The sequence below is a fragment of the Lissotriton vulgaris genome, chromosome 12 (assembly GCF_964263255.1).
Source record: "Lissotriton vulgaris chromosome 12, aLisVul1.2, whole genome shotgun sequence".
NCBI classification, from domain to species: domain Eukaryota; kingdom Metazoa; phylum Chordata; class Amphibia; order Caudata; family Salamandridae; genus Lissotriton; species Lissotriton vulgaris.
The window spans coordinates 391,812,261-391,826,744 of record NC_141700.1 but is presented as its reverse complement, the minus strand read 5'-3'; the positions used below and the strand labels follow the sequence as shown (position 1 = coordinate 391,826,744).

General features: G+C 42.4%; 1 protein-coding gene across 2 annotated transcripts in view; it reads right to left on the bottom strand.

The window, feature by feature from the left end:
- The window catches only part of NOD2 (nucleotide binding oligomerization domain containing 2), a 322,787-nt gene that overhangs the window by 151,935 nt on the left and 156,368 nt on the right, over nt 1–14,484 (bottom strand). For both annotated transcript variants that reach the window (XM_086945155.1, XM_086945154.1), the window contains exon 4: nt 3,557–5,366. In XM_086945155.1, the coding sequence (XP_086801281.1) occupies nt 3,557–5,366 (1,810 nt within the window). The remainder of the gene's footprint in view (nt 1–3,556; nt 5,367–14,484) is intronic.

Below are 14,484 nucleotides of genomic sequence, written 5' to 3'. Positions count from 1 at the left end.
TTTACTACAGACTCAGGTCAATATCAATTAAATCAATAAAATAAAATACTCAACACACTTAATGCCATTTAAAAAAACAAAAGTGGAGGCAGATTAGCCTATAAACATTTGCATTGTAATCAAATCAACCAGCATAGCAATCTGTGTCCAGTGATCACATAATGAGCAAGACAAGCATTTGAGTCTAGACGTGTATGTTCAAAAATAAGTCAAGACCGCACAGCCATGTGAATGATTTTTTAAAGATTGTACATCTCATTCTTTCAAAAGCGTCTGTCTGTGAAGTGTCAATGGCATTTCGACCTTGCAAAATATTTATTAGGTCCTCATCAAGACAGCAATATCTGGGACACAGACTGACTGGCAGATATGATTCTGGGCATTTAACTCTGAGCCAGGTAACAATTGCAGACAATGCACATAATAGAAATAACACTTGAAGTAATGGATAGTTGATGTATAAGTGTAGCCAAACTGAATATGCAAGCAAAAGAGGTAATTGAATTAGAACTGCATACCACCATAGCATCACGTGAGAAGACCTTTGTAAACCTAGCAGCCACTCTTTGGATCAACTCCCTTAGCCAGTCAGAGACAAACAAACCTTCCAAGTTCAGGAAAATGCTCAAAACCTGGCTTTTTGACAGTAATTCAGTTTGGTCTATATATGGGTCTTGTTACGTTTAGCAGTTTCCAGCACAGACAGATAGATAGATAGACAACTTATTACAGTTGAATAGCTGCATCATTTGCGTGTTAAAGGTAACTAGGGATAACACAAATTGAAGACACTAAACTGAGATAGAAAGTGGAGTTTGTACACCTCTCTGAACAAAAGAGTCTTCAGGCAGGCCTTATAATCGGGTTTACATAGGATTTGCTGGAAGATGTTCCGGTAGAAATCCATAGACTGGGTGCCGAAAGGAGAAAGAGATTCTAACTGCTATGACTTTATGCACCTTTAAAATGCATACAAGATTTTCATTGGAGGAGCAGAGTGCCCTGTGGGGTGTACATTTTTTTAAGCTTTTTTCTGAATATAGGCTGACTGTCCTAAAAATCAGAAATGGTCAAGGTGGCAATCAATTGCACTTATTGCACTTAGACATAAAGTTTGTAGATTTAAACATACAATGAAGTTAACAACAATTAAACATCACCATGAAAGAACAAATATGGGTGTGATTTTTATTTCATCACAAAATAGATAACACAAGATTGAATCAAAACAGACAGGGCAATTCATGTGCTACTTTCCCTTAAAAATCGGTGCTCAGGAAAGGGGTAGAGAAGTGCTTGAGAGGGATTAGTTGGTGGTGAAGAAGAAGGGAAAGGTAATGTGCAATGTATACATACAAAGGTTGTTAAACCTATGCAGACCAAAATTAGACTGTGACCATTTCTTCTTTGTACCATATAATACCCGGGTCCAGTGGCCTTGCGTGTTACCCCATTGATATATAATTGTCATCAGAGGCAAGCTTTTAGTTATTGCATGCTTCCTTGTGTCATAAAGATATTATTAGTATCCTTTGTGCTTTCTGCGGCTATACAGTACTCGCATACAGTCAATAGAATGCTCAGCGGGGGTACATTACTCCTAATAATTCACTTCTGATAAAGCCCATTTAATCCAGGGTTGGATGCACTTCCTCTTATGCTGGTTATGATATGACTGATGAAGTTACAGATCTACAAAGGGGGCTTTAATTTCGTAACCATTGTGGATTCATTATTATGGCAGCCAGGATTACATGATCATGACTTGATTACTGATTGGTTGGTTGTGAACAACTGTGACATTTTTATAAATATCGTGGCATGGGAGTCATGATAATGGCTAAGGCGAAAACTAGTTAGGTAATCTCCAACAATGGACCATTAAAGAGGTATCTAATTTGAATGTGATAAATATGCTTTTATATTTACCCATTTAGTTTTTCATATCCATGCGTTTTAAAATAACTCAATTTTTTCAGAGTTTTTACACACATATATATATATATATATATATATATATATATATATATATATATATATATATATATATATATATATATATATATATATATATATATATATATATAGTAAGCAGTCCAAGTTCCAAAAAGTACAGGAACCAACGGTCGAGACCTCACGGTACCTCACAGCCAGCAACTCGATATAGCCTCAAAGAAGTGAATCCACAATGGATACCAGGGAAAACGTATTTTAATAGGGATGACGCGTTTCACTCTACGAGAGAGCTTGATCACACAGCACGCCAGAAACAAAAAAGTGTTTAAATACTAGACATAAACAAAGGGCTTCAATGAACACCACTGATGTTACACGCCTACTCAAATTAATGATAACAAAGGAAGGACTAAAAGTTTAAACATAATGTAGAAACAAAGTAACCCAAAATGAAACAAAATGAATGCTTGGAATTTCATGGTTACAAACACTACGCAAAACTGAAACAAAATACATGTTTAGCGCGTGGATAATATATACAGTGTTAAGATTCTTAAAGAGGTTGTGTATTTACAGGTAACAGTGTCGGCAAGTGCTTAGAAACCAAAATAAGGTTATACTGTTATTGTCAATATCAATGAACAAAATCATGACATAGTGCCAAAAAATAACATATTCCTGCTGACAAAATGCCAGAAAGTAATATTGATCTGCTGAACTTACAATAAGCAGCTAAGAATCACACCTTGTCAAAAGATAACCATTGCAGTTTCTAAATAAGACCTGGGACCAAAGCATCCTAATGGAAAAATTAAATTGATAGAAACCAACAAATTAAAATAAATAATACGACCAGATATGTGGGGAAAGGCACAACAAAACTCAAGGGAAAAAATAAGTGGTGACGGTAAAAAATAAGAGGGAAAGGGACTCATAAACATAGTCACAGCTGAAGTCAAAATTACCCTGATAGGGCACAACATAATAGAATAGCAGGTAACTTTGCAATCAGGTGTAAGATTTCATACAATACAAAATACAATATAATTGGAATGAAAAACACCTAAACAAAGTATATACAAATGCAGGCTAGCCAGCCGGCCAACCGCTCTGCGAAAGTCTACTCCACATCAGATAACTCACGTACAAGGTATAAAAGGACCCTACACCATATATATATATATATGTATATATATATATTATTATTTATTATATAAATATTATTTATTTGCTTCATTGGTAGTAATGCATGTTTAAATATTTAAATGGATTATGTTCTTACTGTGCTTTTTATTCGAGAAAAAGCGGGAAAAAGGACCCTACACCATATATATATATATATGGTGTAGGGTCCTTTTTCCCGCTTTTTCTCGAATAAAAAGCACAGTAAGAACATAATCCATTTAAATATTTAAACATGCATTACTACCAATGAAGCAAATAAATAATATTTTCTAAATTAGGTGTTTCATTATTATAATAGATGTGTCTTCGGAGTGACAAAAGCCATTATTCTTGTAATTGGTACAACTGCATTGTCAATGGTTCTTTCGCCCATGGCCTTTCCAGTTACCAAAAAAGTAAAAAAATATTAACTTACTAAAGAGCCTTGCATATATTGAGGCAAGGACAAAGCTGTTCAATTCCTATATCTCCAATCGAGTTGTGATCCAGCTGTAGACCAATTGGGTTCTTGAGATATTTCAGGACAAAGGCAAGAGCAGCGCACTCAGGAGGCCCAATCCCACAGTACGTTAACTTTAGGTGTTCCACGTCAAAGTCACTCACAGCCTCAGCGGCAAGATGGCTGTCCTGCATTTCATGAATGCACTTTATTAGCCAGACAAACTCTGGCATGGCATGTTTGCTTTTCTTTTCACCATGTACAGCCGGTGGTATAGACTTGAAGTGTTTCTGTATGCTTTTTGCCAAGTGACATTTGAAGAATTTCTGTTTTGTTTGCAGTTTTTCAGGTTTCCAGGATTCTACCAATAACTCACACAGCCTATTGGAGAGCAGGCCTGCCAGAAAGTTGGCAGTCATCTGTAGGTTGGACTGCTCAGCCTGATGCAGCATGGCCACCGTAGTCCGTTCCTCATCATGTGTTGGCTTAAAGCACATTAGTGAACACGCTCTAAATAAAGAGGGGTTGATTTTCTTCCTTGAGTGGTCAAACAAACAGCGCGTAACCATCGATGACAGCTGATCATTTATTGCCAAATACAATGCTACAAAAAAACATTGGAACGTAATATGAACAAACTCATAGTGCTGATTCAATGACAGAGGGTCTTGGGAAAAATTTCTGGAAAGCACAAAAAACCCTGAGGAAATGTCCTCTTCACTCACCTCAGCTTCCTTGAGCTGGTGTGCAGAAAACACATAGCAGCAGTTCCCTAGACCAGAGAGAGCGAGTCTCCCTAAGTGGTGTATTGTGTTCGCTTTCGCACGAAGAATATTTTGCGTCCGATCCTTTGCTGGTACGTTGTGCATCAAAAAGTGCCTCAAAGTTAACAGATATATGTCAGTCATGGTCTGGGGAGAACAACCACTTCGAATCAGCTCCTTGTGACACCTGGTAACAATCCAGCAGAATACAGGAACATGGCACAAACCATGAAGAGAGGAATTGGTGTTTAGCAAATCGATAACGGATTGTGAAACATTGAGGTCACCAAGATTTCGCTTTATGAACAGTTCAATTTCTCCTTCAGAGAATCCTTTGACACAAACTTCCTTCTGGATATACCTCCGAAAACTAGCACTTATTGCGGCGGGGCGGCTGGTCACAACTTTCAGGGCACCCTTCATCAGGTTTCCTTGGACAAGATTACAGAGAATGCTGTGAATGCTGCCAGGATCTGTTGGGGAGCAATGTTTTTCCTCATCAGTAAATCTAAAGTTGAACTCATCAAAACCATCGAATGTGAGTAATATCTCCTGGGGGTTGTCAAGTATGTATTGGAATATCTCTTCCTGGTCAAAGTCTGGCCAACAGCAGTGTTCAAAAAGCAATGTCCTCAAGGAAACGGTCTTTTGAATACAACATAGTTGTCTGCAACTGAACGGGAAAATGAATGAAAACTTATGAAACGCTTTGCCAACAGCCCACGTATAATGCATTTGCTGAAGTAGTGTACTCTTCCCACTCCCGGCTTCCCCTGCTATAAGTATTGTGTCTGAATCTTTATTCATGCACCCATTGGCATCAAAGAGATCGGTAATTCCAATAAAGTTATGGCAGGAATGCGAGTGCCCAGGTGTGCCAATATTCTTTACCAGCTCCAGTACGCTCTCGGTGTAGACGTCCTCTAGGCACACGTTCTCAGCTCCATCATACGTATTCAGAAAACGGGACTGGGCAGAGACAATGGATTTCAGTTTTTTCTGATACTTCATACAAGTCTCACCTAGAAAACAAATACCAAATTACATTTTAATTTTCAGACTGCTTGGTCTTCACTTAATGTCGACGAATATTAACTATGAAAAGACCGGTATACTAAAATGACTTGGAGCAAATCTTTCCTACACAAGGCCCTGGAGTGTGCTTAAAAGATATCATTGATACAATACTGACACATTCAAAGCAAAACATTTTATTTAATCTATCCACTTAAATAAGTATATATGTGTTATCATGGCGTGTCTTTTAGAGCAAAAAGTTACATACAACATAATAATACTTTCTACTACAGCTTTGAGTCTTTGGTGGCCTGGAAAATTGTTCTAGGCCAGAAGACCTCTAAAGATAGAAGGGTGGTTCAGTATCGCTGGATGCGTGTATCAAAGGGGTCAAAAATAAAAGGTTCTCCTAAGTTTGAACCATAAGAAGTAGCTCTTCATGATTCAGCATTCACCACTTCAGATGGACTAGCTCTGCTGGCTTCAAGCAATTCCTAAAATCAACTGTGATCAGCAAGTTTTTGCATGTGTTTGTGTGCATGGTTAGGCATGAGCCAATTAGGAACCAGTATATTGGTGTATAAAACACACACTATGCTCCCCTTGCTAATAATGACACAAACAGACCTCACATGTAAGAGTCTGCAACTGTACGTAAAATGAGGTTAATCTGCATGTGCGTTTGAGAAACCGACCAGTCAGTGCATATCTGGAGAGTTATTTTTAGGTCTAGGTTTTGACAGCACAGTGTTGTGTTCTTGCAGGGCACAAGTCCTAAAAATAGAAGTGGGGGGACTGACCTAGTTTGGCAGAATGTAAGTGAAATCAGGGTGCGCGATATCACAGTGCACGACATCACGGCGCACAACATCACAGTAATTGACATCATAGAAAGTGGCATCACAAGCCACGACTTTACAGGAATTGGCATCACAAGAAGTGACATCAGATTTAAAGCCCTCAAATATATGTTTAGCAGGTCTAGCACGTGTACGTTTTAGCACATTGCAAGGAGGATAGCACAGTGAGCTATGGAAGATGATATGTGACTTCTACACCTTGCAATCCCCTAGTTTTATGTAACACACCGTGTACATTCATTTACAAACGTATATCATTTATTGTACATGTAATATGCACGTGTTGATGTAAAGCGCTCTGACACCCTGCACTGGAATAAGTAGGGCTATACTAGAGAAAATAGTGGTACTTACATTATTTCAACGCCTCCTAAGGGGAAGTAAGCTCTATATAAATGCAATTTGCTTGTGTAAATACTGGGAAAGACCAACACATCTGATATTCTTACAGTGCATACATATCTTCTGAACAGGGACTGAACAAAGTGAAAAGCTGCCTCTCTTAAGTATGTGTGAAGTGTTAACAAGGTGCAAGCCTTTGTTTCCCCTCCGCTTCATTTGCATCAGGTGTGAGGCTCCTGACAGCTCCCAGCCAAGAGACTGAACAAAAGGAGGCCTGATCACCCCTCAATTTCGGCCTTTGTTATGGGCCCAGCAAGAGTTTAAATAAAAAGCCCCGTCGCCGCCTGCACGTTGTTGCTTGTTGCAGATGGAAAGCAAACAACGTGCAGGCGCTTCTGAAAGTGTTCCGGTGTTTGGAAATAACACCAGGACGAGTTCAGCACATTATTCAGTGGGGCCCAAATTCTTGGCAGGGTGGACGGCGTTCACCCTGTGAAAAAAGTGTGTGGACGCCGTCCACCGCGTGTAACCCTGTCTCGTGCCACGGTTCTTGGCATCTCCATGCTTGAGGATGCTACCGAGCGTGTGGGGAGAGTGCTGGAAGAGTTGGAATTGGAACGGAAGGGAGTTGTGGTCGTTGGCTGAGTCTGGGAGGACTTGAATGAACTTAGAATATTTGAACTTACCCACTTGCATGCCTAGCTCACTATACACAGCAGTCAGAAGGACCATTTACGATCAATATACTCATAGTGGGGTTTGGATCCACTTTGTTCAACCATATGCTTTCTTCGATAAGCTTATTTCAGACACTAGCTTGAGATGTTTTCAATCCTGTCTTGTTTCAGCACAGTGGGGTATTGATCTCTCACCCAATACTATTGACTATTTCGGTGTATCCTTCCACCTCCATTCAAATGCTTGCATTGTACGGTATAACTGATATGACGGACTACTTAACAAATCTTTGTCCCGTCCTGCTGGCTCCCTCTAGTGAGGCTTGCTTTAATCTTTTACTGCTACCTGCATTAGCACATTAAACCCAATTGGCTTTGGCAATGCTTTTTTGTGTTGGTTTACCCTTCGTGAAGAAACCTCTACCCTACAGAAGGGGTGACTCAAACACTCTCCTTAAATGTTGTTCAAATAGCTTACAGAGTCATAATGCATTGATTTTTATTTAATCCACCGCCCCTCAAATGACTAATGTTGTTTGTATACCTTTTTATTTGGTGTAAATTTGTACGAACATTAAACATCTGTTCCGTGATGTTTGTTCAATTCAATGGGCAGGCTGTCCTACTGCTATTGGTGATTTATGCTATATTGGGGTGTACTTACTTTACAATATTGGGGTTTTGACATTCTGTAAGCAGCATATAGTCATGGTCTAGAATTGCTTCATGAGTGCAAAAACAGAATAAAAAGCAGTCTTTCCTTCCTGGACAATTGTTATCCACCTATGGGAGTAGGGCTCTGCAGAATCCGAGGCAGCAGCAGATCAGCAGCTTGCAGGACTCCCGGTAAATGTAATTCCTCTTCGCTGCAGAATAAAACAACTGGCAGCTCAGCTTCTTTTCTGTGACAAAAACACTGTGCCCTCACACCAAGTCCTTTTTTTAAAGGTTCAGGGCTGAAGAATACAACCAACTTTGCTCCTCATTCATGCCACTTCAGGGATGTGGTGAAAATGTGTTTTAGGGACTCAGGCAGAGCACGAGTTTCCAATTCCAACTTCTCCATATCATGCTGAAATACTATCTAGTGAACCCTATTGAGAAACCACGAACTTCAACTTTGGAACACACTCATGGCATCCTTCAGAAGACAGCTTACTGTGGAATCTCCGTCAGGAGCCCGACAAAGAAGAGCAGGACAAGTACTAGCATCAGGTATTATTTATTCAGACATTCCAAGTTCTCTTAGATACTTAACATTATAGTGTTAACAATACTGCTGAGAGAACACATTATATACCTCACTTCTCCCTCCTATACGACTGAAGCACCAAAGTGTAACCGTATTATAAGCACAAGAGAAAGAGATGACCCTTACAAACTGTTAGAAACTGTCCAAACGGGAACTTGTGGTTCGCGATTGGACCAGATGCATACTTCTGCCAACCAGAAACCCAGTTTCTAACAGTTTGTAAGGGTAAGTCACAAACACACCATAAATTAACCTGTGCTCACCTTCTGGTAGCTTGGCACAGGACAGTCAGGCTTAACTTAAGAGGAAATCTGTAAAGTATTTGTGCAACACTTCAAACAGTAACACAGTGAAAATACCACAAAAAGAATCCACACCAGGTTAGAACAATAGAGCTTAACGTTATAAATAAAACAAGACCAATATTACAAAATCCAATACGTAAAACTTGAGATATGGATTTTGAAAGAACAAACTGTAAAATAGCGCTTAGAAGCAATAAGTGCCAATTTGGGATAGCTAAACGTACTGGACCGGGACAAATCCAAAAGTTCAAGCCGAACGCAATGGAGTGTGGGTCGGAGACAGTTCCAGGTAAGTCCCGCTGAAGTTTGACCTTCTTAAGAATTGTACCAAGACTCCCGTTCACGGGGAAGCAGGGCGCTGGGAGGAAGGAGAGCGCCATTGGTAGTGGTCGGCAGGGTGCAAACAGATGCCGGGCATCACGGACAGACGCGCTGCACGGGCTAGAAACTCAGGGTCGTGACTGCTGATGTTTCCTACACAAATAGACGGACTTGCGGCAGTACACACTGATCCTTTGTGCAGGTGGTGCAGTTCTGGAAAGCTCCTGAAGTCAAGCCAAAATGCTTGATTTCTGGAGCCCAGAAACCACTTACAAGGGTCCAGAACCTGAGAAGCACCTCTTGGGGGCTCAGGAACCCACAGACGATGGGCCCGGGAGCTATGAGGAGCCTGTTATGTCCCTGAGGCTCAGATTAGGAGGTCAGCAGACTAGACGTTGAATAAACTCTGAGGTTCTGTGTTCAAAATGGGTTCCAGGTCCTGTTCTTCCTCTCCAGGGAAGCGGGCAGCAGGCCAGTGAGGCAGTAGTTCCTCCAGAGCAGCATTCCAGCAGAGTGACAGTCCTTCTTCTTGTCAGAGTACACAGGTCCGGAAGTGTACTGCAGTAATGGTGTCAGAGACCTAGTACTTATACCCAGAGGTGCCTTTGAAGTGCCCTTGCTCTAGACTCACTAATGGGGGGGTATGCAGCCCTTTATGTGTGGACAGGAAAAAGCCTATTCAGGTGTAAGTGTGAGGTTGTGCACAGCTCCTACCACCCAACTCTCAGAATGGCACATCAAGTCACACCTAAGCTCCCTTTGTGTGTGGCTGTCTAAAGGGAATTAGATCTACATTATCTTCCAAGGATCAGTACATTTTTAGAAAGGTGCCATTTTGGAATGAGATGTGAAGGGAAAGATGAATCAGTGGATGTTGGACCTGCGATGGGCAAGCCCAGCACAAAGGGGGTAGCTTGGCTCAAGTGTCAAGGCAAGTGAAGGCTATCGTGTTAAGCCGGCTTTGACCCAATAATATCTCTTTGTACAACCACCAAAAAGAAGGACACCACACCACTGTTGTAGAAAAATACGATTCCTTTATGTAAAAATTCTCTGTTGTGAATGGGGATCAATTAGGAAAGCACATACACATTTCTTTTGGTCACAATTTGCTGGGTTTCGATTTTGGAATAGATTCAATAAATAAGCTTAGGAGTACAGTTCATCAATAAATGGAATGAATATCAGGAATAAATATTGTCAATAAATAGAATAAATATCGGGAATAAATATCTTCAATAAATAGCATAAATATCACTTTCTGTTTAGCAGAATAAATATTGGTTCAGTTAAATAAACAACCACATATTCTTTCTGGTATCGCTGCCACCAATTAAATAGTTCAGGAACACTACATTTGTAAATACATTTCAGGTTGGAAAGATAACTCTTACAGTTTATGACGTTTTCACCACTAATGTACACAGGCTTCTCTGGGCACAGAAGGGAGTGCTGGGACTCTTTAAGAATCACACGGGGTTATGCGCGTATATGTAAAAGGCAAGGAAAGACGGTGAAGACTTCATTTACACTCGGCTGCCACCGGATTGAGATCTCTGTTTGCCGGTGGGGGTCTAAGCGCGCCTAGGGGTTTCTATCACCGCTAGCACTCAGGCGGCACCAGTTCCAAGTCTTTAGACTGCCGAACGGGGCTGCCGAAGAGGTCACACAATCTTCGCGCTCAGTCAAATAAATGCCGGTTCACAGTTCCTTTATAACAGCGCTTCCCACCTGAAGAAACGGGCCCACCTCACATCGGCTGCAATCGAAAATTGATTCAGTCGGGTTCAGCACTTCTCTCGCCAGCGACGGGTTCTCAGGGGTTCCACGGACCTCCCTCCGACTTCCTCAAACAGGGATGGTTCCCGCCCACAGCTACAGCCGCCGATTCACTGGGGAGGGGCAGAGACAGTAGTCCCGCCCAACGAAGGCCGGCCTTTCCCCGCCCCGGCGCACCTCCTCACCTCAGTCTGCGCAGGAAGCACTCTACGCCAGTGGAGCTCAGAGACGTCCGAGCTCCTCGCTGGAGGCGCCTGTCACAAGGAGGCACAGAGGACGTTCTCGGTCGCGGCGAACTTGCTCTCGCCTCGCGACCCGAGTCTGTCGTAATTCACCACCGGGGGGGCGGGGAGGCACACGAAAACGGCCACAGTCTCTTGCGGGTGACGAGGCACTCGCTGGGCAGAAGCTGTAGGCGCGAGGTCACCGCACACACAGCTGACTGGAACGCCAGTCAGGATCCACGTCAGTGACCCTTGCTTGCTCTACTGCCCGCTCTACCAGCCGCCTCAGGGGTCAACAGGGCAGGTGTCAATCTGGTGTCAAGTCTGGAATCTCCTTCTTCACCTAGATCTGGAACATCATTATCCTATCTAGTCTTCTGGTCATCTAATATGGCCGCCAGGGACTGGACCTTATATAGCCAGTGCCCTGAGGTGCTGGCTCGTGCCAGTAGGTTCTAGAACCTTCTTTGGGCTAGGCCAATGACATGGCACTTCTGGGGTATTTGGGACCCTAACAGCCACCATACTGGGGTTCTAGAGCAGCCATTTTGTGTACCTGAGGGAAATAAAGAAATTCCTGTCAGGAATGCGCGCCAAGTAAAAGGGCGCCAAAACCTTGAAAGGTCAAGGTTCATGGAGGCTCCAAGGGGAGTCACTCACATGAGGAAAAGGGACGGCCACCATTTTGAGGCCATTCATACAGGTTGCCAATCCCAGTCTATAATGTCACAGGTTTCGCCAGGTGCCTTGTAAATAGGTGCCAAAAACCTTGTGAACAACTGGTCGTCAAGGAACATCTAGCTTCATGAAACAGCACACAAAAGGTCCTGGTAGACAAAGAAAAGCGACAAATTTTGGGAGGTACAGGGGAGGAACAAAAGAAATCATAGTGGTGAGGGGACTCCCAGAAGCAGACGGGTCTAACAGTGGAGGATGCTGTAACTAGTCTTCGGAAACCTGTGGCTACTTGCAAATTTGGTGAAACTACACAGGGTAGAATTAGAGACCAATTTATGTTACATTATAATACTGACAAGAATTGTGAAACGTTATCGATGGAGGATGAGCTGCCACTGGAGGAAGTGATATTAGCGGCCAAGCAGGTAGAACATAAGTTGAGGTGTGTGGAAGAATTGAGTGTGGGGAAAAATGTGAAGCCTTCAGTGAGCAAAAAAAACACAGGCTTAGTGTGTTTCCAAAGACAAAAAACGTATTCTTAGTGGACAAGAGAATCCACTTCAAGACTCTGTGAATTGCTCACAGAAACCTCACCTCCCAAGGGCCCCCGACCCTATCTAATTTGCTATCTTTATATGTCCCAAGCCGTGAGTTGCGCTCTGGGACCTTCACCTGGCGTGTGTTCCCAGAGTAAGAAGAGCAAGAGCTGGAGGGTGCCCGTTCCGTGCAATGGGGTCGGCCCTGTGTGAAAGGGCTGCCGGTGACCATCAGGAACATTCAGAACCATTCAGCCTTCAGAAATGCAGTGAAGACCTGGCTCTTTCTGGCGTAATTTACCCAGTCCTATCTCTTCTCCGCAATATGTTTCTGGAACTAGCGCTGATATCACCCGTTGCTGGGGCAGCCATGCCCTATACAAATTATATAACATAACATACAATTAAGGGGGTTAAAATAGTTCAGTTTATACGAAATTATGTTTGCATCATTTATCACAAAGTACCTGGGATGTGTCAAAATCAGAGACCAAATCAGGCGCAGGAGAGGTAATTCGCCAGAAAAGCAAAGTGATGTGTTGATTCCTTACTCCAGGGGAGGTGATGCGAAGACTCTGTACTGCCAGGGGAGGGGATGAGTCGATTCCTTACTGCCAGGGGAGGGGATGAGTCGATTCCTTACAGCCATGGGAAGGGTTGGGTCGATTCCTTACTGAAACAGGAGATAATGAGTCGATTCCTTACTGAAACAGGGGAGGGGATTCCTTACTGTCAGGGGAGGTGACAAGTTGATTTCTTACTGCAAGGAGAGGTGATTCCTTACTGTCAGGGGAGGTGACACGATTTCTTACTGCAAGGGGAGGCGATGCTTCGATCTCCGGATATGTGGTCTCGGTTCCTTACTGCTGGGCCACATTAATGAAGAACTTGGAGCACAGTTGCAATGCGTTGAAAATCCAGACGCACTGGGTCGATGTGGCAGCAATGAAACAGGCGTTGCGTCGATTTTACAGCCACGTGGCAGGTGATGGGTCGATTTCTTCTGCCTCACACCAGGGCCTGATTCGGAGTGGGTGCCTCAGACATCAGAGATAAAGTGCAGAGGAGTTAGACTGCGGTGATCTTTCAGTCGCACGGCAGGCGCTGCGTCACTTCTTTGGCTGAAATTATGCATTGATTTTTCAGCTGCAGGGTGGTGCTGCATCAGGAAAAACAGGCGCTGATGGTTGATGCATGGATTTTCCCAGTCCTCTGCAGCAAAACCACATCCAAGGGCCGAGAACTGGAGTTGGCACCACTTGACAGGTCAGAACTCCCAGCAGATGAGTTCAGTGCCTGACGAGGAAGTCTTTGATGGCCCTGAGACTTCTTAACAGGAGTAAAGCACACACAAGCCCTTGTAGAACCTTGGTCACCAAGAAAAAGGAGACCCTGGAGAAGAAAAAGAAAAAGAACACCCCAATACGAGGAGTACCACCATGCCAAAGAAAAACAAAAAGAAAACAACATTGAAGGACAATTAATAATAAACATCTCGGATTATACTCTAACCTCCCATGAAGTTAAACTACTACAAAAAGGTACATCGTTTGTACCGACTGCTCAAACGGATATATTAGAACTTGAAGTAAGCTTATTTAGGCTAATGAGAAAATTGAGGCTAAGGCATTTTTTTATAAAACATTCTAACTGACCAAGGAACACAAGAACCTGACCAACTTATGGGATTGAGATCGACCAGCACATACCAAGCTCCTGTTAGCCATAAGACCTTGGACCATTTTGAGAATTTGGTAAAACAGGATTTGTCAAAGCTTAACTCTAACAAGAAGATAAAGAAAAACATCACGCAAAAGGATATTTACACACTGAGGAGATTGGCCAATAATGAACAAATCACATGTGTAAAGGCCAATAAAGGGGAGCATTAGTAATTATGAACATTACCATGTATGAAACTAAAGTTAAGGAACATGTATCAGACTCTACCATATATATGAAACTCAATGAAAATCCCACCACACAATGTATGAAAACGTTGAAGGAAATAATTGATGGGGCTCAATACAAAGGAGTAATCAATGAGAAATCAATGAAGTTCTTGATGAAACAGAATCCAAAGAGTCCTACATTCTACATTACGCCAATGGTTAATAAAAACCTAAATGATCCACCATTAAGACCAATA